At 40.1% G+C, this 27207-nt stretch overlaps 1 protein-coding gene across 1 annotated transcript; it reads right to left on the bottom strand.

Moving 5' to 3' along the window:
• On the bottom strand, positions 1 to 27203 carry LOC104269616 (15 kDa selenoprotein; the record flags this gene model as incomplete). The annotated part of the gene is given in 5 exon segments (XM_009876633.1): positions 1 to 132; positions 3523 to 3572; positions 13048 to 13111; positions 24160 to 24327; positions 27186 to 27203. Coding segments are annotated over 5 exon segments (432 nt in total), but the record flags the coding sequence as incomplete, so codon positions are not given.
• Between the last annotated feature and the right edge of the window lie 4 nt (positions 27204 to 27207).

The raw sequence follows: 27207 nt of genomic DNA, 5'->3' as shown, positions 1-27207 counted from the left end.
TTATAGACGTTCTAATTTTTCACTTAGAAATTCTTCTACACTATCAGTATTCCACTTGAGGATGCTCAGTTCTTCTGCAATGTTCCCACTGTCATCCAGCAGCTTTAGTACAGGGTCAGAACCACGCACATACTGAAAAAAAGAAAAGAAAAAAAGAAGAAGAGAGTCTCTTACCTTGGGCTGAAAATGCATTTTCCGTATCAACAGCCCGCCCCCAACTGATTTAAATCAGTTAAAAAGATGTCAAAGCAAGAACAGTAAAAAGTCCAAAGGGTGACACCAGAAGAACGAATACTTAAGAACAGAGTGCTAAATTACATCAGAGTATTCTGGGCAAGCTTTGGCGATGCGATCTGTGCTACGAAATCAGTCTAAGCTTTGGCTTTTTAAAGCTTAGAATTCTTAACAAACAAACAGACAAGCTTGGTTGTTCCTGACAAGGCTCAGTGCTATAAATATTCCAGTGCCACATGTTTTGTTATGAATTTCATACCTAGAGCATCTAACAACAATTTATTCTACTTTTCTTGAAGAAAACAGATCTACAAAAGTCAAATTAAGCTTGAGATCACTCTCTGAGCTTTTCTCCTATGCTGCTACCCTCTCTCCTCTAATTTTTTTCACCTCCTGTGCAGACTCAAAGTTTAAAGGTAAATTTTGCACACGTGTGTGTATGCAAAGGGAGAATCGGTAAGAAGGGAGACACCGTGCTGCAGCTGCGAAGACGGGGACGCCGCAGGCTGCACACTGCACAGGCAGCAGCTGGCCAGTGTCGGCAGCTTTGCATTCGATACTTTCTTGCCTAGTCCTAAGGAATAAGGAAGAAGGAAGCGTAAGGGACAAAGAGGCCTCATTTCAGAGAAATTAAAACACATTCATTTAAGAGCAGTCAATGTGTATCGTGGGATCCAGAACAGTGTTCTCCTTGGCCCGCTACACAAACTAATGTATATGCAGGGCAACGATGCCTTAAGCCTAGCTTTAAAAGATGGTATTTTATTTCAACTGTTCTGACCAAATCCAGCCAAAGTTGGATTTTTGAATCAAGCATCTGAATGATTTTTCTCATATAATCAATAGCCTTTCTACCAAATCAGGAACCTTTAACAGTTCAAAGTTCTACTATCAATTTCTAAGTAATCCTATTCTTCCCTGCTCTGTTGTTTCTGTGCTACTAGGCTTTGCTAGTAACATCATGTTTTAATGCTTCTGAAGACTCACTAAGTCACAAAAAGTGTAATGCCAATAAAAGCTTTTAACAATATTAGAAGGCTCTACCATTTCAGTTTATGGAAAGGACTATTCTACTTTACCCTACTGAGCTAACCTAGTTGGTTTTACTTCATGAAGCTAGTGGTATCTGCAATCTGTTTTCCAAATGTCTTGTAACATAAATACAGATCCGTTTGCACTAAAATTTTCTGGTAGTGCTCTATACCAGTTGTACTCTAGCCTGCTTTGATGTTCAATGCAGCTACAAAGTTTAAAATAAAAACGAAACAGACATGCAGAAGGAAAGAAAGCTTTTGAAAGAAACTGGAGGACACAGAGTCACAAATGCTTGAGACAGAGGAAATCTGTTTTAGCTGGAATCTGCTGCTCGGCAGACAAAGCACTGATCACAGCCCTGCACAGCTGAGAAGTGACTCCAGATGGTGCCATTTGGTGAACAGAGATGGGAGCACAAGACGTGCGAATCAAGATGTGTATCTGTGAAATATACTGGAAGTTCATATAGGATTTTAAGAGGAAGGTGAAGTTTTCCACTAGATCTTGAAACCAAAGAATTGTTTGAGCTTAGGGCAGTGCAGTTTTTATGCAGCTTTGCATATCTGCGTGGCAGAAGCAGCCCCATTCAGGATATGCATTTCTCTAAAGCTGGGTGTTTGAAGACTATAAAGATTCATGGAACACAGCAGGGGCCCACACTGTGACCAGTGCTGTTTATTATCTTCATCAATGACAGAGCGGGATTGAGCGCAGCCTCATGATGGATTGAGCCCAGCCTCAGGCCGTTCACAGATGACACCGAGCCGAGTGGCGTGACCGATATGCCAGAGGGACGGGATGCCATCCAGAGGGACCTGGACAAGCTGGAGCAGTGGGTCTGCGTGAACCTCCTGAGGTTCAACAAGGCCAACTGTGTGCACCTGGGTTGGGGCAATCCTGCGTATCACCACAGGTTGAGGGATGATGTGCTAGAGAGCAGCCCAGCGGAAAAGGACTTGGGGGTCTTGGTGGGCAGAAAGCTGGACGTGAACCACCACTGCACACTCACAAGGCCAGTCGCTTTCTGGGCTGCATCAGAAGTGCAGCTGGCAGACTGAGAGAGGTGATCCTGCCCCTCTGCTCTGCTCTGGTGAGACCCCACCTGGAGTACTGCGTCCAGCTCTGGAGCCCTCAACACAAGAAGGACATGGACCTGTTGGAGTGGATCAAGAGGAGGTCACAAAAATGATCAGAGCGCTGGAACTTCTCCCCTGTAACAACAGGCTGAGAGAGTTGAGGTTGTTCAGCCTGGAGGAGAGGCTCCAGGGAAACCTTATGACAGCCTCTCAGTACTTCAAGAAAGATGGAAACAACCATTCTAGCAAGGCCTGTTGCAATGGGACATACATGGACCTGTTGGAGTGGATCCAGAGGAGGTCACAAAAATGATCAGAGCGCTGGAACTTCTCCCCTGTAACAACAGGCTGAGAGAGTTGAGGTTGTTCAGCCTGGAGGAGAGGCTCCAGGGAAACCTTATGACAGCCTCTCAGTACTTCAAGAAAGATGGAAACAACCATTCTAGCAAGGCCTGTTGCAATGGGACATGGGGCAATGGTTTTAAACTAAAAGAGGGCAGATGTAGATCAGATATAAGGAAGAAATTTTTCCCAGTGAGGGTGGTGAAACACTGGAACAGGTAGCCCAGAGGCGTGGTGGAAGTCCCATCCCTGAAGGCATTCAGGGTCAGGTTAGATGGGGCTCTGAGCAACCTGATCTAGCTAAAGCTGTCCCTGCTCACTGCAGGGGGTTGGACTAGATGACCTTTAAAGGTCCCTTCCAACCCAACACATTCTGTGATTCTGTGAAATTATGAGAGGGAGGCAAAAAAATCTAAGAATTGCTGAATGTATGGAAATGGCAGCTCAATCAGAAACTGAGGGGAGAACAGAACAGGACAAAAGGAAACTATGGCAGAATAACCTTGAGCAAATCCAAGATATCCAGAGTAAAGGCAGAATGCAAGCATTCTTCGCGTTCTTTTGCCATCTGCTATTCCTTACAGGTTTCAGTATATTTTTTCTTGGATTAAAAACAAACCCCAACTACAAAGAATTGGTACTTAGCAGTTACTGAGCAATAAAACAATTAATATTAACAGCAGGAACTCATGAAGATTTGTACTGGCAGTGCAAATATATGTCCTCTGCTGCAGGATTACTGGATCAGCAACCAAGGGACAACCCACATGACTGTCTCCACCAAGCTTAATTCTTCCTAACATCCCCCGCCCCCCAAAGGCAGCTTACTACTCACCTTGATTTGCAGTCCCCTGAAGAGTTTTGGCTTATCGCTCCTGACAAAAGCTACGGTTTGGAAAAAAGAAAGAAAGCAAGCTAATCAAACTCTACTCGCACAAAGATTTGCATTCAAGCTAGTATTGCCTGAATCATTGCTTTTGGAATAATGCTTTAGAAGATATTTTAATGTTAAAATTCTTAATATCCTCACAAAATTAATTACACAAAACCTATTATGCCTAAAGAACACTCTATTTTTGCTAGTATTCCAAACAAGCTTCATATCTGCTTGGATTTTCCTTGAACACTAGTGCAACTGTCTGAATCAGTTTATCCGCGTGTACAAGGGACAGTCTGCAGCAGACGGGCCCATATGCTGCTGCGACATGCAAATGTGAGGAAAAGCGTTAGAGTGATCAAAATCTAGCTGAAGAGAAGCTTTGCGAGGGAGGCTCACGACGACACACGTCCCATCAGCACACTCCCCGCAAACTGCAGCCGCACGGGTGAAAGGGCACAGAGAAAACTGTGGGCATAGGTGTCATCCTCGCAAACAAGTCGGACAGTCTTGTCTTTCCGAGATCTCTGAGATTACATGTCAAAAATGAGCAAAAAAAACAAGAACAGAAAACAAGAAGAGAAGCTGGTGTCTTCTCTTGACACTCCTAAAGGCAATCAGCTTTAAGGGGGACTCTGTGGCCCGTCAGGGGGCTACACGGAGAGAAGTTCAGGTCTTGGGTGGGCTGCGGCTGCACAAGTTGCGAGAAGCACTATCAGCAGACAGCCAGGATTACCAGCAGCACAGTCCCTGTATTCCCACAGCGCAACCCAGGCCTTGTGTTAACATTAACTTTAAAAAGAACAGATGATATGAATTATTTCAGGATAAAGCGTGAGTGCAATCTCCTACTTCCAAGCCTAATGAATATCTGAGTTCTAGAGGTATTTAAAACGTATTTAGAAAACAGCCTAGTCTTCATTCCTCCTTTTTACAGTCAGGTTATGCTAAAAGCTAAATTTGGTATCTGTACTGACATTAAGTGGATTCAGGACACTCCTGTAGTATGTCAGCAGCATCTCCCCAAGGATGAACCCTGTCAGCACGGATTGACTCTTACAGGGGTGCCGGCCACACGTTGAAGCCGCTTTTTCAAGGTTAGACAACAATGAATCTCTCACAAACTGCAGCGCATCCAGCTGGTGCATGGACATGAGTGCAACCTCAGGACTAATGTTTCATAGTGCCTTCCTCAATTATTGTAGAGATGTCCCCAGGCATCTTTGTACCTATCGTAAGTATTACTGTAGACAGTTACTTGAACACTTTGTATGGATACACTGAGTGGCACTTATTTTCTTCCCTCTTTCACAGAGTGCCCAGTACAGATCAAAATCGTCTGCTCTGCCTGCTGCACTAGGCAGTATAAACAAGTTAAAAACATACCAACGGCCCCATGTACAAGACCCCTGAAGAAGAAAATAAGACTTGTTTTTGTTCTCTCTAGAGAACTGCAGTCTAATGTCACCGTAAGAGCTGTACTTGTAGAACAGTTTGAAACAGCATGAAATAGTCAGTACTTGCTCACATACTGCAGTTCAGTTTGGATTTAAACTCAAAAAGATGTAATTTTCAATTTCAGCGTTTCCCACATCCTTGTGACCTGTTAGTTGTCTTGGTCGTCATCCACAGTAACACACAAAAAGTGGCAGAGATATTTCTTACTCTTTGTGAAGTCCACGGCACGTTGCACTATTTCATGGGGAATTTTTAAAAAAGTAAATCTAAAGCTGAAATGAGTCTCTAGGGCTTTATATAAGGAGGTTGTAAGAAGCCGTCAGTACAGTGGTAACTTTAATTGCAAAACAAAGAAAAATTCTAAGAGAACATAGTAAAATGGATGAACTTTCAGGACTCAATCAAAGAATAGCCTTTGGGGGTTAACTCCGGTTACAGCACTTCGCGCTTGTAACAGGTGTGAGGATTTGTTGAGTGACAGATGAAAGCTCATTTGGACATGAGTGGCTGTTTTCTGGCTTCAGCTGGACTGAACAAGCTTGCATAAGCAGAATTAGGTGGGAAAAGAAAGTATTCTATAGGCAGTGTTACATTTTGTCACTTTAAAAGTGACACAAGCTATTACGCACTTGTATCAATGTCAAATGTCTAAATCTTCTGAAAGCCGAAGCACCAGAGAACATTTTTCATGCAATTTTAGACAACTGGAAAAAAATCAGTTTCTGTTAATGGCATATTTATTTCTAATGATGATCATAGTGCCTTTCTGCATTAGTCATTTGAATTTGCAATGCAACAAAGAAAAACACTTCACTGTACAAATAACTTAATTGGTATATTCTCAATTTTGGAAGCTTAAGTGAGAAACTAATATATTGACATGCATTAAAAATACAGATTATCCCATCAAACACCTTTTTCTTTCCACAAAATCATGCCCTAAATCGCATGAACAGCCTTTGAACGGATTTGATGGGGTTAAGCAGTCAGATGCAGCTACAGTGCTCATTTTGGGACACATCCTATGATGTGATGCTGTGCAGGCGCTCCACCTTCAGCACTGCCCCAACCGTTTCCCCGCTATGCCCTGACATCAACATTGCTGCTTCCTATGATCCTATGACTGAAGGCGACTTGCACATCTTTAACAGTTTGATGTTTAACACTAAAATCTTAGCTATTTCACCCTTTCCCCCTCTCTTTAGCAGCTCCAGAAATTACACACTGCAGAGAAACAAGCGTTTATATAATCCATCCATGGGTGAGCAGAGAAGGCATTTTCCACTTTGACTTCCGTAAGATGAACTCTGAGCTTGGTGCCCTGCCACTATGTTCTGGTGAATTAAACACCAGTCTAGAGGTCAGTGCTGTTCTACTGCCAGCTTTGCAACTGTCCCTTCACAGAATGTTAAGAAAACCACCTCGCCTTATGCTCTTATCAAACCTGTGCAATGCCAAAGCATATGCCTGCTGTTTGAAGGCAGCCCTGAGGTGAGCTGACAGAGCAGACTGGATTGCCACTGCCATCGATTAAAACTAAAACTCGGAGAAAAGGTTCAGGTGTGCACAGGCATTTTAAAGCCTGCCCCGCACCAAACGGTTTTGCAAAGAGAGGAAATACTTGAATGGTGCTTTTAAAGACTTCAGAGCAGCCTCTGCATATGAACACAGTAGAATGGAGAAACACATTCCTACTGTTATGATGTGACTTTATTGCAATCTATAACGCCTCTTTGTTTTAAGAAAATTTGTGAAAACTCGCCTGTTGGAATTATAGCCTGGAGTCCTAAATGGAGGTAACTAAAGAATCTAAGAATCACTCAGGCCCTGACAGCAGGTCTGTGCAGGCGCAGGCACCCCCCCTGCACTCCTCTCTCCGCGATCCGGTGGGATCTATCCTAAGAAAGCTTCCTGACCCAAACCAAACGTGCCACCGCATCTCCCCGTGCACAGCTGCCCATCTATACACTAGGGGTAACTTCCTTGGAAACAGACTTGAGTACCTCGTACTGCTTCTTAAGGGCACGATCCGGCCCACCGAGGTTCCCCCAGGAGCAGAGGCGGGAGGGCCCGGGGCTCAGAGCCGGGGGTGTCCCCTGGCACCGGGGGGTCCCCTGGCACCGGGGCAGCTGTGCCGCCGCGGGCGAGCGGGAGTCGGGTGACCCCAATGGACCAATCCCAGTGCTCCTTCCACGTGCTGAGGCTCTCGGAGCCCCTGTTCTGCCGGAAGGGGCGTTGGGGTTCTTCGTCCTTGTCACCGTCTCTCTCGGCACTGCTGGGGCTCCCCCCTTCCCTCTGCACACCGCAGAGCAGCTGTGTGACACGAGTTGACTTCTCTGCTGGGTGAGACCAGCACACCTCCTTTTCTGATTTTTTATTTTTGGTGGGTTTTTTGTTTTCTGACTATTATTGGGACTCTGGGCTTGGGTGCTCCCGTCTGCTGCCAAGTCCAGTCTGGGCCTTTTTTTTTTTTTTTTTTCCGGGGCTTTTTTTTTTTTTTTTCCCCCTGCTCAGGACCTTGTTGTCATCCAGAAGGCATGGGTCCCATATTAACATACTCTCTTCCGTCTTTGAGCATATTTGCATACTTGTATAACATCTGTATAGAGTTTGACATCTGCATTGTTATTGGTTTTGTTGTTGTTGTTAAACTGGTTCAAGGGGTTTTTTAACCTCAAAGTCTCCCTCTCTGGTTCCCGTATTATCCTCCCCTGGAAGGGTGGGGGGAAATCACAGAGACGGTCTGTCAAACTTTAGTGGCTGACCCAGCCTTGAACTTTAACAGTCACACTCTTTAGATTCCTGCTATAGAAGCAAGGATCTCCTTCTTGATCTGAAACTGCAAAAATACAAAATGTTGAAAAAAAAATTTAACCTTATCTCTTAATACTTTAATGAGAGCAAATATACGATGGCATCTCACACTAGTGTTCAAACAACTGTGCTCACGGACAAGTATTTTAAGCCCTGTCTGTCTCTACATGCTTCAGAAAGATTCTAGTGGCCTCAAATCTGAAAGGTCTGAAGGAAACTGAAAAAGCTTTATTGTCTTTATTACATTCTTTTCAGATTTTAACAGCAGAAAAGTGCAAGTCAGAATGAATCTTATCTTCGGCACAAGGTCAGCAATCAATTTCTACTGCACGATTTTTACTCCTGGTAAGCAACAGCATGTCTTCTAGTAAGAATCTAATGTGACTAAGTATCTGTCAGTAATGGAAAAGCCCAGTGGTTCAAACTTCTAATACCTGAATTATTTAAAAAGTTGCGCTTTTACTTTTGATTTATACCTTTGCTTACAGTTGCAACACTTAATGAGAAGTACATATGCCCATGGGGATTCATCCAGCTTTCTGAAGAGGACATACCCTTCTCAGTTCATGCTGTTTCTCTAGTAAGCAGAACTCTTAGCTTCCAAGCCCTCAGTGGGTGTGTAGAGATACACAGCTTCACATTACATGTAACTCTCATGAAAAATGCTGATTACGCGTGGAAAAGCAGGACCGTACTTCTCTGATGAAGGTGGCTATTCCTCCTGTCCCTCAGTATTACACTGAAAGAGCCAACTATGTGATGAGGGCAAAGAATCACTAGTGCTCTGAGAGCAACATCAGAAAGGAAGGCTTCCAACATTCACGAGTAAGGAGGAATGTTTCAAAATTAGTATAAAGGATGATCTATTTTTAGAGAAATAAAATCTGTTTGGGATGCATTTAAATGTTTCATGCATTGAATTAGCAATAGGAAGCACATGAGTTATTTCTACCTTTCAAAAGACTTTTTATCTGTGGCATGGTACTTTGTGCAACTCAATGCTGCATATACAACTGATTCAAAATTCAGAAGTAGACTATACAAAATGTGTTATATGAAATAACTGAAGTGATCTAATACTAATACACAAGAGGATGACTAAAGTACATGTAAAATTATCTATAAATAGTTGTTCTGGGCTGAACAGAAAGCAAATGTTAGCATAAACCAATGAAAGAGATGGTAAGTTGCTTAACTTGGCCCTGAATTATTAGACACAAAGAGTCTGAAAGTTAAAAAACAAAACATTACTAAAACCACAAGTTTGCGCAGAATGTCACAGATTTCTATGTAAAAGAGGCAAGAAGGACTTGATCATTTTGTACCTAAAATAAATTTGAATAAAACAATGGTTTTATTGAGCCACTGCTAGTTATCAAGTGTTAAAACTCTGGAAAAGAAAAGCAAACAAAATGAAGGGTGGCAGAGTGATACTTTACAAAGACAGGAAAACCCAACGTTTATTTATGTCACAAATATCTAAACATTAAGACAACCAGCGGTATTAGCTGAAACTGGGGATCACTGGGAATACAAGCATTAGTTTCTTTCCCGGAACTCTTTCATAATTTGTTTTGGGGACAAATACCCGCTCTGCAGTTTTGAAGATTGCACGAGGCTGCTTCAAAAGATCCGAGAGCCTTGCAAACTGACAGAACTACAGCAGGCATCACGCACTAATTTACATTTTAAAGGCTATAAGACCTTTACCTTTTGGGGACCTCAGTTTGAGATAAGAATTTAAATTTTAAGAATTCATACAGCACATCAATAATGACTGCTTGTAGTCTGTTAATCAAGTTAGAATGCAGCTGTTCATCATTTAGTACAAAGCCCCACATGCTTTCAAAAGCCAATCCAAGATAGCTCTGAAAAAGCCTGAAGAAACTTCACAAAACCAAAGAGACGGTACTTTGTAGAAGCAGTAGGGCAAGAGACGTTTCTAAATCTAGAGAGAAGTATTGTTTTCGTTTGTGTATCATCTGTTTACAAAAAATTACGATAAAACAATGCATGTCTCCCTCTACAATACCCTACGCTTCTTAGCAAGAATTTTGCTAACACTTCTACAAATGCAAAATTTAAGGTTAATATGACTTACTCTCACCAGTATTTAAGAATCACAGATTAAAATAACCAGGAACTAAGTGATCTTACCTAAAAATAAAATCCCATAGCAAATTAGATTTTAGTGGGAGAAAGAATCCCCCTCCTGCTTGCAGAACTTGGGCACCAGCATAGCGTGCTTACTGCCTCTGAAGTCAGAGGATCTGATGGAGCTTCATTCTGCCCGAAACCAAGGATTAAGGACCTTGCTTCTGTAATGGATTTGCTGGGAACACGTCCACTTCTTAACTAACAGAGTTACACAGAGAGAAGTGGGAGTTATTCTACCGATGAATGAAAAGAATACAGAGAAATAGGGAAGAAATGTTCCGTGAAAAAAACCCAGCCTAATTCAGTTTTTGTTAAACTGGAAAGACTGCAAGAGTCAGGATAGTGTGAACTTCTATCTGATCATGAACAAGCCACGGCTGCCACTGAAACATCAGCTTAAATATGGTAGGTCATAACTGACCCAGCTATTCCAGAGCCCTAGTTTTATGGATGTCAGCCAAAATCCATCACATTTTCTGTGTTGCCTCATATAATAAGATATTGCTTCATCTATGAATATTGTCATTTATGTCTTCCAGGTTGTACTTTGATGGAGTGCTTTTATATGATAAACACTCAAGAACAGTTCTATACAGAACAATTTCAAAATATATCTAAGAATTAATTTTACAGTCCAGCATTTATAATGGAGCAATTTGGTTTTAAGGGAAACTAGCAGGAAAAATATGTCAGTACTGGACTTAAGAGACTTACAGAAATGTGGTCTGTAGCATGACTTATCACAAGAAGCTGTATTTGAAAAATGTAATAGATACCCCTAGCCATGGTCACAAAAGCATTCAGTAGTTTGTTATGATATTACAAAGAGTAACATTCAGTTTAAGTTTGAGGTAATCTTGCTGAGGACTGGATTTTTTTCAGCCTCTTGCTGAGGACTAGATTTTTTTAATCACTTGTCACTTCTTTGCTTTTCTAGTACCTACAAATATATTCCATATGTAGTGATTCTCACATTTCAGGCACACAGGTGTATTCAACAACTATTTGTAGCTAAAATTTGTATAACCAGTAATTTTGATAAAAATTTTGATACAGAAAGAATATTGCATTTAGTAAGAACAAGCAATGCACAAGTTTTTCCAACTGTGTACCTTCCTCACTGTGTAACTTTTACAATCCTTTATTAATATAACTGATTTTAATCCTTAAGTATTTCATTACTAAAAAAAAAGACTGTTTACCCTTTGGCCAAATGAAATATAATCCAGAAGTAGTTCATGACAAATCAAGTCTGTGGGAGTAAGCCAAGCAACAAAACAATTTACACGGGTACATAAAGGTGAAGATTTCCTGGTCAGCTACAGAAGTAAAATATACTAATCCATGTAATTCTAATGCATACACAGTCCAGCAATTAGTGGTGTCATTTAGTGTATATTCTGGGAAAAAAACCCCAACAAATTCCTAGCATAGCTGTGGGAAAGGAACCAGCTCCCTGCACTGAGGCACTGGCGGTGATGGGCTGCACAGCTCAGCGAAGCCTACAAAGACAGTGCTTCAAGAGCAGGAGCATGACCTTCAGGCAACCTACCTTCTGCAGCAAGTGTTCAAGTGAGAAGTTGAAATTAAAACATTTCTTGAAGGCTAATATCTTAAGATGGAGACATTAAATACTGTTTCTCACAGAACTTAAAATCAGGGGAAAAATCTAAGTATTCTGAGATTAATACTAATGTGAAGACAAAATACCAGCTGGAAGAATACATTCTACTGCTTTTAAAAAATTATGTGCTCGTAATAGCCCATCTTCCAATCTGTTCTAATATCCTGCAGTAAATTTGGTCAAGATAAACTTATACTGGGGAACTGCAGAAACTGGTGATGAAGGAGAGGAAAGAGATCTTAAAGTGCACTAGTCAGTCCTTTTTTTTTTAGTTCTCACTCTAGCAAAGAGGAACTGTTAGTCAAAACTGAGAACCTACTGAGAAATGACTGTAACTTAGTCATTTGGAAAAGCAAGCTATATGATTGATGGAATGTAAGCCTTTGAAGAGGTTTAGATAACCAAGGATTGAAAAAAAAACCAACAAAACACAAAACCCAACCAAACAAAAAAAATAACCAGCTTGAAAATTTTCCTTTTGTACTGTAAGCTTCTGGAACATGTCTCATGTTGTGCACACAGCAGAAATTGAGCACCATTCCCTTTTAGGACCTACACATGGATGAAACTGAGGACATGATGCAGGCTGGAGTCAGGCTAACAGTTTGACCTCCTTCAAACCTATAGCTCAAAAGAAAACTCACTTGTTACAACCAGAAAGAAACTGAGTGAATGGGCAACAACGGTTGGCTATGTTTTTACATCTGCTAAATTTAAATGGTCATGGAGACAAGGGCTCCTGTGCTAACAAAGCTAAACTCCTTATGTCCTGGAAGTAGGACAAGTCATTTAAACAACTCTTGTTTTGGCATTTTAACCACTGGTAAAAATAGCTTTGCTCTGGTCTTGTAGGTAATTAACCTAAATGTGTATGGGCAGAGGTGGCAAGAGAAGGTCTAAAGCTGCCTAACTTCTGCTAATTGTAACCTGGTTTAAAATTTATTTATATTTCACTAATTTGTCAGTCAGCCTTCAAATAGGAAGGTGTTAATACTCGCTATGCTAGATGGAGACATGCTGTTTGTGAAATTTTATGTCTAAAGCTAGATTAGTCTTTCTTCTATGTCCAAAGTACACTATTAGGATCTTTGTTACAGGAAAAAACCCCAAAGTACTGCTGCAGCTTCCTCCCCACACACATTGATGTTCCTGACTTTCCTATCACACTGCTGTATTCCATTCACTGCAGCTGACTGTCACTGTCCACTGACAAAACAACCAGACTGCAGGACCCCTGAAAAGAAAGTTGTTCTGTAAGTGCACTATATAATTTCGTCTCTCAATTATTGGAGACCAGGTGCATGAGCCTCACTCAGGTCAATGCAACTTTTCTGATATATGAACATTTATGACTACTTGTGGTACTACTTAAAAGCACATTTTATGAGAGAGTGTTTCATATCTGAAAGAAGAGCAGTGACTTTACTTACCCTGGACTTGAGGGAACCTTCCCAATTTTCATCCACATACTTCTAGGACAGCTCCTGCATAAAGCTGCAACAATGAACAGAAGCTGTTAATGACACAAAAATACCTACATCACTAGTTTACTTATGGTGTGTTACTTGTTCAACTATTTTTTAGGACACAAATAAGATCCTAAACAGAATCACACTTCTAGACCTGTGTCTGATTTATGCAACACCTGACTGTTCACTCAAGATACGTGATAACTTTTATTCATTATATTAAAAATGTAAAAACAGGGAAAAAAAAAGATAATCATTTGAGACATACTGTTGCTGGAAGTATATTAGCTTCATTTTTTAAAAAAATGCTGTCAGACATGTTACACCAGGGATTACGGACTAGTAACAGGAAAACTTTATTTCTTCCTGCCCAAGATGCTAAGAAAGTCTCATTAAGCGAAACTTTAGTTTCCGTTTTAAACCTAACTTGGACAATGAAATAATTTTCTCATTTGGGCTAACTCTCAGGGGCTCCCTGTCGGGAACGCTAATTGCAGGGAGAGGACAGGTGCCATTGCCAGGCCGCGGCTGAAGGCATGGGCATGGGCTGGGCTCGATGCTTGCACCTCCCTGTCAAGTCACTTCTGTCAGCTACGCACGACACTCGGATTGAATGGTCAGAAAGTATAACTTTATTTCAATGTTATGAACAGGTAAATAAAAAAGCCCCTACTGATCTTGTATACTGTCAGGTATTTAAACTTTTATTTTGGCAATGTGCGATTGACTCTATAGTTTGCTGTACCTTAAATATAAATTGACAGACTTCACAGTATGAAGTTCTGTTTTAGTATCCAGAGAAGTCAGGCATTTTAATCTTATACACAGTTGTCAATACTGGATAACAAATCACATCCTTCTAGCCCTGAAACCCCACTGACTATTGAAAAGCTGGCAGAAAAATCTTCAGTTAAACAATTTTAATTCAATTAATTACCTTCCATAGTAATAATAAAGACCTCTGCTTTCGTTTTCTTTCAGACAGTATTTTCATGACAAATGTGCAAGTCAGGACATGGAAAAATAACACCTTACGAAAGTGAAGTAAATTCACATTTCACTTAAAATATGAGTAATTAAAAATAAGCTTTCACTATGAAATTTAATGAATATTAACCCCTCTGAAAAAGGAGTGACAAGTCATAAAAGCAAACCACGATAGGATAAAAATCTGAAAGAATTTTATTTACACTTCATCACCTCTCTATGCAGGCATTACAGACAGCCAGGAATACATCTTCATTTCAGAATTTGAGTCTTCTGAGTTCAGTTCTAACTCGGTATCTGCCTAAATACTATGAAGTAGAGCATGAGAAATAACCTAATCATTTGGAATTTGAGTCTTCTGAGTTCAGTTCTAACTCAGTCTCTGCCTAAATACTATGAAGTAGAGCATGAGGAATAACCTAATCATTTACAGAGAAATGACAACTTCTTTCCTGATGTGAATTAATCAGTAATCATTACTTCCACAGGAAACAGAACTAAAACCATTGCATTATCAGAACAGCATCTCGGAAATTTGCTTAATTACATTACATTTTCAACTAGATGTTAGGTTTAAGATAAAAACTTAGACTTGACTGTTAAAACCCAGAACTGCTATGAAAGAATACTCGAGAGATCAAAACAACTAGATTTTTAAAAGCTTCCTTTTCCCTGCCAAATAAAGATTTTAATTAAAAAAGACACTGATAAACCGCTCAGATACTAGGTTGTATAATTAAAGTTCCTCTGGACTTAAAATACGAAATAACTAAAAAGACTGAGGAAATAGGGAACAGTGAGATTATAAACTTGGGTTGCCTCCTCTCTATCCATTTTTGTTTAAGGAACATTCAACAACAATACCAGCAATCCTAGTTTAAGGTATTAGCACGCACGCTTACTAATACACTGAACAGTTACCCTGGTTCTCCGATACTGACACTTACCTGCATGGTTCTATCAAGAAATCAGTACAAAGTAGACAAAGGAATAAATAGCCTTTTTCTATCTAGTTAACTAATTATTTTACATACGTGTTTAAAGAAATAAGTAGGCCCAAAGAGTAAAGTAGAGCATTTTTCAACTTTTATTACTACAAATAATTCTTAGAATTTATTATTATGGAACAAGATCACTGCAGGAATCTAAACTATGTAAGATATCTTGTAGCTACAAACTACTTTTAGTTTGTAACTCCTAGTCAATATTTAACAGAAGTGAAATTTAACAAAGAAAACAGCTCCATCACTGATGACTGTATTTTGAGCTTATAACTCTGTAGTAATTGAAGCCCAACTGTGCCGGTACAGAAAAGTTCACATTCACGCTGGGACCAACAGCTGCTCTCTAGATGGCTAGACAAGAAAAAAAAGAAAAATCAATTGGCTTCATTTATAACCCTAAACAAAGGTGTCTTCTGCAAGAAACCTAGGTTTATTTGCATCACTTAGCCACAACAGAAGCGTACTTGTCCCTATCTACTGCTGCCGCTGTCTCTCCATGTCCAGAGCAGATGTCCTCGAAACTTCCTCGTGAAGGCATTTACTGTGCTCAAGCGTTACTAAGAACGACACGTATTACTCAGCGTAGAGGCACACAAACATGACGAGTCAGTTCATTACACAATGCTTAACTCATACGTTAGTTCATTTTAAAATAATGCTTCACTTGTTTTAGTGTTCATGAAAATGAGTTCAGTACCACAAGCAATGAAATAAAGACTCTCTGAACTATTGCTAGTGTCCATTTTAACGTCGAAAACACACGCTGTTATCATTTCCAGGCTGATTCATGTCTGCATCTATAAAAATAACTTCGCTTTTGAAAAAATATTCTATTAGTATGCTTTCTAAGGCCATTGTGACAAAAACTTTGCCATCATCTGAGTTAAATTTCATTCAGGAGCTTTTTGTAAGCACCTGAAGGTCTTCTAATAGTTCATGGTCATGTAAGGAAGATGAGTCTTCAAAATTGAGAGGAGGAAAACCACACAATTGGTCGTGTCTGTTTTAATGATGAAGGACAGTGGTGATTATAGCAGAATAAACCACCTTTTACATAAGAATAGTGTTAGATAATTATTTTTACAATAAATATTTTAATCCCAGCCATTAAAACCAAAGAACCTTAACTCAGGTGAAAGGAAACATTTCATCTGTTAATAGGAAGGGAACTGAAGTAATTCCTACAACACAAAATTCCAGCGGTGCTTCATTTACAAATAGATACAGTATTGTTACCACAATTACTCATGCTGAGAACTCCAGAAGAAAAACTACCTTGCTGCTATGTAACTGGTAACGGTCACACACGAACGGGAATTCTGATCAACCTGAACTGAAAAAGACACTTAACACAGACTGTTCCTTGATCATAATAAGATGCTGTTAAAGCAAAGGTGACCAAAAATAAGTTTTGTAAAATAATTCTCCCTAATTTTACTTCTATAGCACCAGTTTGCACACTGATTTCTTCTGGCTGCTGCCTAAGCCTGACCCTGCACAGGTTACGGTGTGTCCCTCAGAACGTGCTTGTCCAGCGGTTTGCACTCAGCTGAAAACACTGAATTAGAGGACCAGCACTTGTTAAAGCAGGCACTGACACAGGCTGCTAAGGTAAAGCCACGCAACAGGAAACAGCTGTCTTATAGGATCTGCATTCCCTCTGATACTTGCACGGTTTCCTCTCCTAATATCAAACAGTTTAAGAAATAAAGTTAAGCCCTGAGAACAAGCAGTAAAACACAACTTGGGACTACTGCTAAAACTCTGTATTTTTCACTTGCCTCAGGTGCAAGACAATCTTCCACTAAATAATTACCAACAACTAATCTCTTTCCAATGCAAACAATTTTTGTTTTTATGAAATTCACTGCAATTTTGATTTCGTATTACTATGTAAGCAGATCTGCCAAAGAAACAAAAACCCCACTTGTTCTACACTTTAAGGTCAGTTAAAAACCAGTTTCCTAAACTCTTATACCTACCAATGCATCTGTTGCTTTTACTAGAAAGCTAGATTAAAGGAACATATGCTGACATATATGCCATAAAATATTTTATCTTCTGTGGGGGAAAGTCTTCCCCTTCCCTTGAGACAGTAAATGAGCAGGAATCTGTGGGTGACAGAGAGCCCTCAGAAAGCCTCCGGGCCAGGAACATTATGAATTACTGTTCTGTACTGCAGAAAGCCAGGAAAGCCATTGCTACACACACACATCATTCAGATCTGATGTCATCAGTAAATCTAGCAACAAAGAAACTGCTCCCATTCACTACTCATTGCCCTGTGAAGGGAGATGCCCAACTCTAAATATGAGTTTGAAAACAAAGAGTCAAATAGTCAAAAGCCAGCTTCTGAATTACTGCTAGTCCTGTGGTTAGTGCTATGTATTACAGGCAAATTCCTCTGAACAAAGCTGAAGCATGATCTAAACCCTCATTTATTTGCAGGGAAGGAAATTCCAACTGAATATAAGGGTGAAAAAAAAAGTCAGAGTGAGGGTGTTTAAGCACTGAAATAATTTACTAAGAAAGGCTGTAAAACTACTGTCCTTGGAGATCATCAGAACTTTGAGTTGTGCTTTCAGGAGGAGATTCAACTTTTTTATTCTATTTGCATAACATAGTTAGGCATTACTACTACAATCTTCAGCACAGAGAAAATGTGGTGTCCATGGAAGTGTTTTATTTCTGGTGTTAAACAATTTCCTCCTTGCAGTATTATATAAATATTTTGGCTCTTTAAATCCAACAACCACCAAAAGGCTCCAAAACAACTTCTCCTAGAAGAGTATTTTTTGTTAGCTTTGCTCTCTGAAACGGTTTGGTGTAAGGTCACGGGAGCAAGAAACGTGGCATAAGGGGGAGAGAGAAAACACAAAAGCTGAGCAACCATCAGCTCGGTGCCTCTGGAGTTGCCGCACAGAGCAGGTGTGTGAACATCCAATTTACCTGAGGGGGCTGGGAGGCAGAGCAGAACAGCGGAGAAGAGTGGTGGAAAAAAAGACTTTCTCAGTTAGAGAGAACACAGTCATTTCAATTCCCCAACTTCCCTATTGCTATTCCCAATAAAATTATTCCTCTGGGAACTGTATGGGACACTTTTTAGTTAAAAGCAGACTTCAAAGGGAGACGCGTTAGCCTTAATTACAGAGTCTGATTATTTACTTCAGTGTTAAATACAGTATGCTGTCATTGAATTATGCTATTTTTAACAGTCACACTTGGTAAAAAAAGTGTGAATCATTTTTATGTAGCATTAGAAATAAGGCATACAGCTATGTAAAAGCACAATTTATTTCTACATAGCAGATAAAGGATTTTACAAAATACATCAAAGGACAGAAAAAGCTTGGGTTTCTGAGAAATAGCTACAAGTAAACTAAAATTTTAATTCATTTATACAAGTATTGATATGACTTACACTTATCTTACACCACTAAGATGCCAATGAATTCTAAGCAGTTCTCTATTTTTACCCAGTGAGCTAAAAACCAAGAGATGAGACTGCTTCATTGGAACTATTCATATAAAAGGCCTCTGGCAGAACAAGCAAGCAGCCAACAGTAATTTTTGAGTGCAGCACTTTAATTAGTGGCATGAAAAAAAACCAAACAACAAACCACCTGAAAAATGAAACTAAATTGGGTCACACAAGAGTAGCCTAAAGCATTAAAAGCATTTCAAGTTATTCTCGTTTCAGTAATTACTTTGATTTTTGTAAACTATTTTGAGTTTTAAAAAGTCTGAACAAGAATATTTTATTTCTCCTTGTAATTCATAACAGCACATTTAAATGGTCTGTACATGTAAAAGGGTGGAGTTTTAAGAAAGCTTTCTAATTTGATTTTTTATTGTCAGTAGCACATAGTCACAAATATAGTAGACATGCTTGTTTCTAATATTACACAAAATATTTATTTAATTTCCAGGAGGAGTATAACACCATCTGCATCCACAGAATTGGTTTTAAGTCATGGTCAAACTGCATCATAAGTAGAATGTAACAATTATCCATTAGGATTAAAATAAACCCTTCTAAGGTACAGTTTCCGTGTACCTGCTCATCTCCTACCCTATGAGGTTTGAAGGCCTGAGTGACTGTTGTGTTGGGAGCGACAGGCAAGGCAGACTACAGAAAAACAGATTTGTGTAGGCGTATTTTTTACTTTTCCGTGAAATTAAGAGTCATCTTTTCTTCAGAACAGACCAGGCTGAACATTAGCAGCTACTTATTCCACGGGCTAAAGAGGTACAATTCACTCTTCTTTTGTGTGTCACCCCTCGCCTGTGTGTTTTTCACCCACAAAAACATCTCGTAAGCTGTGCAATACGTGCAGGAGCTGGTGGCTGACATGCCAGAAGGGGTCAGGGCCCAAGGTTCGTTTTCAACAGACTCCATCTCTGGGGTTTTGCAGTGTTGAAACAGGCTGAATCACGCACGTCCTAAAATGACTTCTCACAACTTCAAGCACCAAGGGCTTACACTAAAAACAACCTCAGCTTGATGCAGTGCAAACAGGGTGTGATCTTCCTGCAGGAATGTCCAAGTGCCCTGTTAAGAACAGCACCAGGTACAGTGTCACTGTGGAACAGGTTTGCAAGGTCCTGAGATGCCATGTTTGGATCAACCAAACTGCAGGGAAGAAGACATGCCATGGCCAGTGGAAATCCAGGCCAGAACTCTAGGAAAGGTTCCTCTGCTGTGCTTTGGCTTTTCTCCCCATTTTCTAGAGTGTTTTAGAGTGCATTATTAGGATTTTCTCCCTAGTTGACTCAGTTGTCAGCATTTTTCATAATGCTGAGAAAACACAATGCTTACGAAAGGTCACTAAATACCAGCGGTTTCTAAATCTCATCCATTCTGTTTCCTACAGCTAACGGGGTTATGTCCATAGACTTGCATTAACTTGCAAACATCAGTCATAAATACTGAAAATCATTTTAGGTTCAGGTAGGATGTAGAATGGGGATCTGAATATAAAGCAACCTTAATATGGGCTTTAAGATTTTTTGGAAAAACTAATAGCCAAAGTTTAAGCTGCCCACATTTACTTCAGGTAAGTATTTTGCAATACTTTCATGTCAAAATGAAATGAAACTTTTAGATTTACTGATGTGGGAAGAATGTCAAGTTGGAAACCTCCCCTCTTAAAGCACAATAACCCATTTCAATTTCTAAAATACATGAGTCATTTATATTGTTACATCTAGTACAAGTCTGGTGAAAAATAATCCTAAACTTCTCATTACCTTAGCAATGCAGAGGCCAGGTATTCCAATGAATTATTAAACCATGCTTTGACAGCTTACCATGTTTTGACAACCTTGAATACGTGCACAAGTAAGTTGCTAAAAATCTCAGGATTTTAGATGGTTTTGCTCAAACTTGTGCAGTGGAGCAGTTACTGTCCATCTCTGTATAATTTAAAGGTATGCATATAGACTTCTGTATCATGACATATGCCTTATTTTACAGTAATGAACTATTTCAAAATCGTGTATTATAGGTACCTGCGGTGTTACCCATGAGACCTTGCTGTCTAAACCATCCATTTTCATGTCTCAAGTTTCTGAGCAAGTTTTTTTTATGCCTGATGTGACATTATCTAATTCACCTAACTCCACAACATCACAACATGACAAATAATTGACAACAGATATTTAAAATGCTGAAGTTCAACACATTTTAGTGAGCAAAATATATTTCAGAATACTGTTTAGAAATACCATTGACTTTTAAGGATTTGTAGCTATCCTGCACAGTGCAACTGTGAAATTTAATGTATTGCAAATTTCATCACAGAGTTGATGCTTAAAATCAGTTTGGATTTTGTGATGCATATATTGCTGAGATAAACCTAAGACTATAATATACAATTAATGGAATATGCTTATAGCTATGTCTGAAATGATCAGACAGCTTAAGAGAAGCTGCAGATGGAGTGCAGCTATTTTCAGCTGCTGCAAAATATGGACCATCTCTCCTGCTACTACAATTTCACGCACAGTTAGCTTCACCTCCACTTCATCCTTCTACGTTTTACACACCAGCAGCGCTCTGCATCTGACAGACTGAGGCGTAAGACTTGCAGCTGTCTAAAACAACACTATTTAAGTTAGCTTCTGAATTAGTCTGAAAATGAATACAATTCCTTTTCATTTTACCCACAGTACAATTATGAAGTAATTAAAATATCTCACTGGACAGGTGTCAGCAGACGTTAAGAGCAAGACGAACAATGGGTAAAAAAAGCACCTCCCAGCTATTTTCCGCAACGTCAGTTCACAGAACACTGGACCAATAACGAGACCAGGACATCTGTCAAGGATATGAAACACATGAAATCTGTATACATCACCTTTGAGATTGCACTGATGCTATTCAACACAAAGTATTTATAGGACTGGGCATATTTCGCAGATTATTTGTGAAAAGTAACTACGATACGTAAAAATTCTCAGATACACATGCTATACCCTTACCTTTAATTCTCAACTCTCATTTAAAACTTGGGTACAAATCATGCAGTAAACTAAGTTTTCCTTTCTCTAACACTTGCCACATAGTTATAAGAATTAACTTAAAATCCTGAAGTCGGTGCTCTAATTCTAACAGTTTGCAAGTCTGTTTGTAGCACACACTACCAACACGCTGCGTCACGGGACAGGAACAAATATTTGCTCACATAAAGAACAAGCCAGGTCACGGACTGGAATCATGGTTCAGGAAAAGATTCAGGTACTTCGAGGACGTTCAAGCATGTAGTGACGGCTTTAGCAAAACCCAGAGCACCACTGCCCCAGAACTCAGCAACACATAACGTTGCTCATCAGCAAGTCAGGCTATCTTACATCTAGATACAGATTTGTAGGGTAAGGCTTTTCAGAAGGCAGGAAAACAATTTTTGAGATTTTTAACACCCATTCGCTCTTGACTGTCGAATTTTCATTAGAAAGATCTCTACGGTAACCAGAAAAACTAAGCAAAAGGAAAAAAAAAAACCAGCAAAAAGCGGCATTCGGTTTTCCTACTTGGCACACATTTCATGAAAACACTACCTTAGCAAGAAGGTACTATAAATTAGATTGTTAATTTTTATGTAGGAGTAAAACCTTAAGCTCAATTACAGACACCTGTTACAACCAGTGCTATGTTAAAATACAAGCCAATCCAAAATGTCCTGATTCTGACCACAATCTGTTAAGACAGCATTCATGGTCAGTTTTCTCAACACTATTTTTCCACTTGCTAGTCTTCAAGTGTATTTGCTCTGTACAAGTTTAAAAAAAATTCCAAGTAGTGGCAACAGAATAAAAAGATTTCCACCTTCCCAAACGGCATTCAAAGGAATATTAGAAACAATAGTATAATTTAGCACTCAACTGTATAAGTGCAAGGTTAGAACAATGTGATATTTCTATTCACACATGCGGTACGGAAAGCCTGCACTCAAACCTGGGGATGGAGATGCATGAAAACGGTACCATAATCACTCCTATAATTCAGGCCGATACTTAACACACTACCTCCAAATCTCAAGTACCATTTGTATTAAATTTCTTCCAGAATGTCACAGAAGTAAGAAAAGATAAAATAATAATCAAGATATACATTGAATTGTGCTATTGCTGCAAATTGCTCACATTTACTATAAAGCACGAGCAGAAAATGAAACCGGGTAAACCAACACAAATTGATTTAAAACCAACCTATAATAATACATAAACTCTTGGTTCCTACGAATATACAACAAATTATGCTTCACTGTGAAGAGATTTGTCAAACAACCTTGAGAACCCATCCAGTGCTGTGCTTTTTGTTCTGCTACATTCACCACAACTAAAACAGAAGAAGTTTTGAGACTAAAAATATTTTCAATGTAAAGCATTGACCACAAAATGGCATTCTGATTAGTCTTACACAAGAAGTGTGATTATCAGCATGATGAAATCTAGGTCTGATTCAGGATAGTAAGACAAATATCCATTGATTTAAATCCTGTTGCTTGATCAAACCTTTATTAATGCATTGTTTACAATACAAACTAAGTTACACCCTTGAGTAAATTACTGATAAACTGATCCAGAATGTTTTTCCTCAGAAGTCCCATCCACACAAATGCAACCTAACTCCTCTAGTTTATTTTCCCGACAAATGACAACACAAATTATCCTGGTCCACAACTTCTTGTGCTGTATCTTATGCAAGCTGATGCAAAACTGTACAAATATTACCCAAACAAATAAAAGCATCCGCTCCTGAAGTGAGGACAGAAAGCCTTGCTGCTGCCACAGCTGTATCTGATCTGTGGTACACAGACACAGATCAGATGAGATCCTTTCCTATGTCTTCATTCCCCTTTGGTATATCTCATTAGATTTTATTTCTGTAATTTTCTAAATTACAACATATTTGAAAGCATGTACTCTTCTCAAGAGTAAAAATTCTCCCTTGCTGATGTGCTTTAAGCAAGATAGATATTTACTTATTACAGATAAAGGAAAGGTTTTGCCTTAGTCTGACAGACGCACAGCATGTGCTCTGAGCAAGATTATTCCCAGGATTTCGAGCTATTCTGACTGCTGCAAAATGGAGTTAAGCAGTCCTGCTTCAATCAGGTTCAGGCCACGTGAGGAGCAGACCTGAGGGAGGGTGCACCACCCTTTTGTCCTCGGGAATGAACTGAACCACGGAAAACTGAACCACTGAACCTCTAAGGGTCAACGACCAAGCAACAGCTGTGATCAAGAACAACAGCCTCCTTATCCGCTTCCTTTTTCCCTCTTCAAATCCCATCCCTCTTTCAATTTAAAGAAGCTGGACGTATCTCCCATCAGTCACTTCAAACTAGAGAACAACTATCACAGAACCAAAGGTTCCTCTGCTCATACAGGGATGTTATTTTAGAGTAGTATGGCAAGTCTGCAAATCTAGGCTCTGTGTATACTAGACTGTCAAGAAACATTGCATTTTCCTCTTGAAATTATAATCCATACTCTTGTATATTTTTAAAATTAAAAATATCATAAACGTAACATAATGTGTTAAATTATCCCACAAAGGATTTGGTCCAAAACCCACCTTCCTGGTTTCCAGCTGAGCTTCCTCCTGGCAGCACTGCCTGCAGAACGGATCCAGCTGATTCAGACTGAACTGCCCAAGAAGGTTGCAAGAACTGCACAGTAAGTTACTGGAGAAGCCCAGCTCTCGGCATGCTTCTGATGACAACTGTGCTCCAGACACACTTACCTGAAAATCAATGCAATGTTATACTTTAATGTCAAATCAGTTGTTTAAAAAAGGAAGATTGTAAATGGTTTCATGATCAGGAAGAACAACTAAATCTCCTGTGACTCTTAGAGCCTAATATACAAAAGTGCAAAACACCATGGTCTTAAATAACAGCGAATTCTAGACACTCATCAAATGCATATTTCAAGGGATCAGACCTGCAAACATTTACTTTTATACACACTTCCAACAACTCTACTATTTTCCTATTTCTAGCTCCAAATTAACATAAAAAACCCTAAGCATAATGAATCAGCTGAAACACACATGGCCAGAGCTCTCTAAAGTCTGCTCTTTCAAAAAATTTCACTAAATTTCCTATCACTGAAAACACACTCGGAAAATAAGTACAATAGCTAACCTTGGGAATAACACAACCAGGGAGCGATGAAACAGATCAAAATGCTCAAGAAAGCATACAAGTAGGATTTTAAATTCATGTTTGCATTCATGTTAGAGGAAAACTGCACACTAAAACTGGAAGTGTAGGTGAAAACCGCAATTCCGATTTACTAGTAATACATTAATATAGGCAACTCAATTAGATGGCTTCTATGTATAACACCAGCTCTTTTTCTAACAATTTATCAAGTATCCCACAGCTTAAATAATATTTGGGTTTTTTCCCTATTCCCCCCTCTCCACACCGGGATTTTTCACACCCTAGCTTAAAACTCTTCCTTCCAGCTGTGTTTGGAGGGGAAGAATCAGGACGCAAGACAGGAAGTGAGAGTGGAAATTAAGAAAGCAGAGAGAAGAGACAGTTTTCCCAGATGGTTCTCAGCCTAGAGGAAAGATCTCGGGCAAAACACACAACAAAACAATCAGTAATCATCTCTGTGTTCAGAGAGAATGAGATGAGATGATGCAACTGGACTGGATGGTAACAGACTAAGAGTCAGAAGAATTATGCTAGGCCAAACAGAAAAATACAGAAGAAAAACTAAGTATGTACTTAAGCAAATCAGACTTCTCCCCACATTAGCCCGTCATTTAATATATACAGCACACCCAAGTAAGGCAGAGACAAAGCCCATTTCCTCCCCTGATGTGGCCAACCCACAGCCAAAGGAAAGACGTCCCCGATGTGACAGAGAGGAAATGTCGTGGAGGAGGAACTGGTAGAAGGTCTTAGGTGCTTCATTATTCTGTTTCTCTGTAACTGCTAAAAACGTTGAACCATGAACAAAAAAGTGTAATATACAGAAAATTATTTTGAAAGTATAACTCTGTCAGGCAGAAAGCTATTTTTCTTCTTCCTATGAGATAGCGCTAAAGTAATTTCTATATATGACAGCAGACAGGCAAAAAGGGGACCCTGTTCTATCGGAATCATTTAGAATGTGTTCTTTCTGAGGGATAAGAAATCCAACACCCCCACAGTACCACAGAAAACAAGAAGGGTGCCAAACACTGCCAAAACTACTAATAAGTGTTTTAATTACTGTTCACTTATTAAATTGATAAGGACAGTAACTACACTTTTCTTGCACCTTGCTGCTTATCATCCACCCCTTTTATGCTTTACTGTCATCTTTTCCTCACTTTTGAATCTGTTCACCTGCGAGCAAAAATGGTATTTTGGGTACTGGCATTTTGCTTCACCAGCAACAGTCCTCACATGTGTTCCCAGCAGACCCCTAGAGCATCTGCACACATAAGGTCAATATTTCCCATTTTTTTGGGTGGAACCAATCGAAAAATCCTGTGTGAAAGCAACTAAAGTGTCCATTACAAGTGAGTTCCTCAGTGATGTAGTTCTCGTTACACAGCAAGCTCAAAACATCTTGAGAATAAAACCACAGGGAGGTAGAGGAGAAAAAAAAAGAAAAAGAGGAAAAGCTGGGTCTCTCTAATATTTTTCCTCAATTTTTAGTACTCCCAACTATTGTACTATCCTGAAATAATAACTGTACTAATTATAATAAATGACTCTGTTTAGGATTGGTAAAGAAACTTCACATGTCAGAAGCTAACTTCCCATCACAATAAAATAATTTCTGCCACTTTGACAGTGATGCGCCTCCTTTCAGCAGCGGGCTCTCCTTTAAACCTCTGACTACAAAGGCACGTTGTGCAACTGCTTTGCTTTCATGTTAGATAATTTAATATATTAAAAGGAAATGCAGCATCAATACAACTTGCTTAGGAAGTACTCGTTACTAGAGTGAAACGTTTTATCAAGTCTCTTGTATAAGGTCATGTCTCTGGAGCTCGGGTGGGCCAGAGCTCTAAGGGCACGGGGCGCACTGACACCGAGAAGGGGGACCCGGCCGGAACCCCCCGAGGGAGGGGCAGCCCTCACGGGGACAACCTTCCTCGAGGCAGAAATCGACAGCCTCTTAACTTGTTGCGAAGGATAATCCGGGTCATGAGGTGTACGCTAACACACATATCCCACTAAGAACGGGTGAGGAAACCTCTAAATTTATTTCAAGAGTCGCTCCGGCACCCGCAGCCATCGCCACGTTTCGAGCGAACCGGGCAGACCGGCGCCGAGGCCAGGGACAAGGCGGAGGGGGTTCAGGGTTTAAAACGCGGCTCTCGCCGTCCGGCGGAGCGGAAGCAGCGACAGGAGGGAAGAAGGCAGGAGCACAGAAGAGCCTCCAACAAACAGAGCCAAGGAGGCGGCCGAGGAGCCGGGAGAGGGACGAGGCGCGGGACGACGCCTCGGGGATGGGCAGGGCCCGCGGCCTCCGCCTCCCGCGATGGGACACGTCTCGCTCCCGCCCCACCTCCCCTTACACCCTCTCTTTCTCTCCGGAGATCGCAGCCGCACTTAGCCCGAGCATGAATAAACCGGAGCGGCCTCTCACCGCCTGCAGCCCCACTAGCAAA

This window comes from Apaloderma vittatum, unplaced genomic scaffold (assembly GCF_000703405.1).
Source record: "Apaloderma vittatum isolate BGI_N311 unplaced genomic scaffold, ASM70340v1 scaffold3559, whole genome shotgun sequence".
In the NCBI taxonomy this organism is placed as follows: domain Eukaryota; kingdom Metazoa; phylum Chordata; class Aves; order Trogoniformes; family Trogonidae; genus Apaloderma; species Apaloderma vittatum.
Note: the sequence above shows the minus strand (reverse complement) of the source record. Positions and strands in the feature narration are given on the sequence as shown.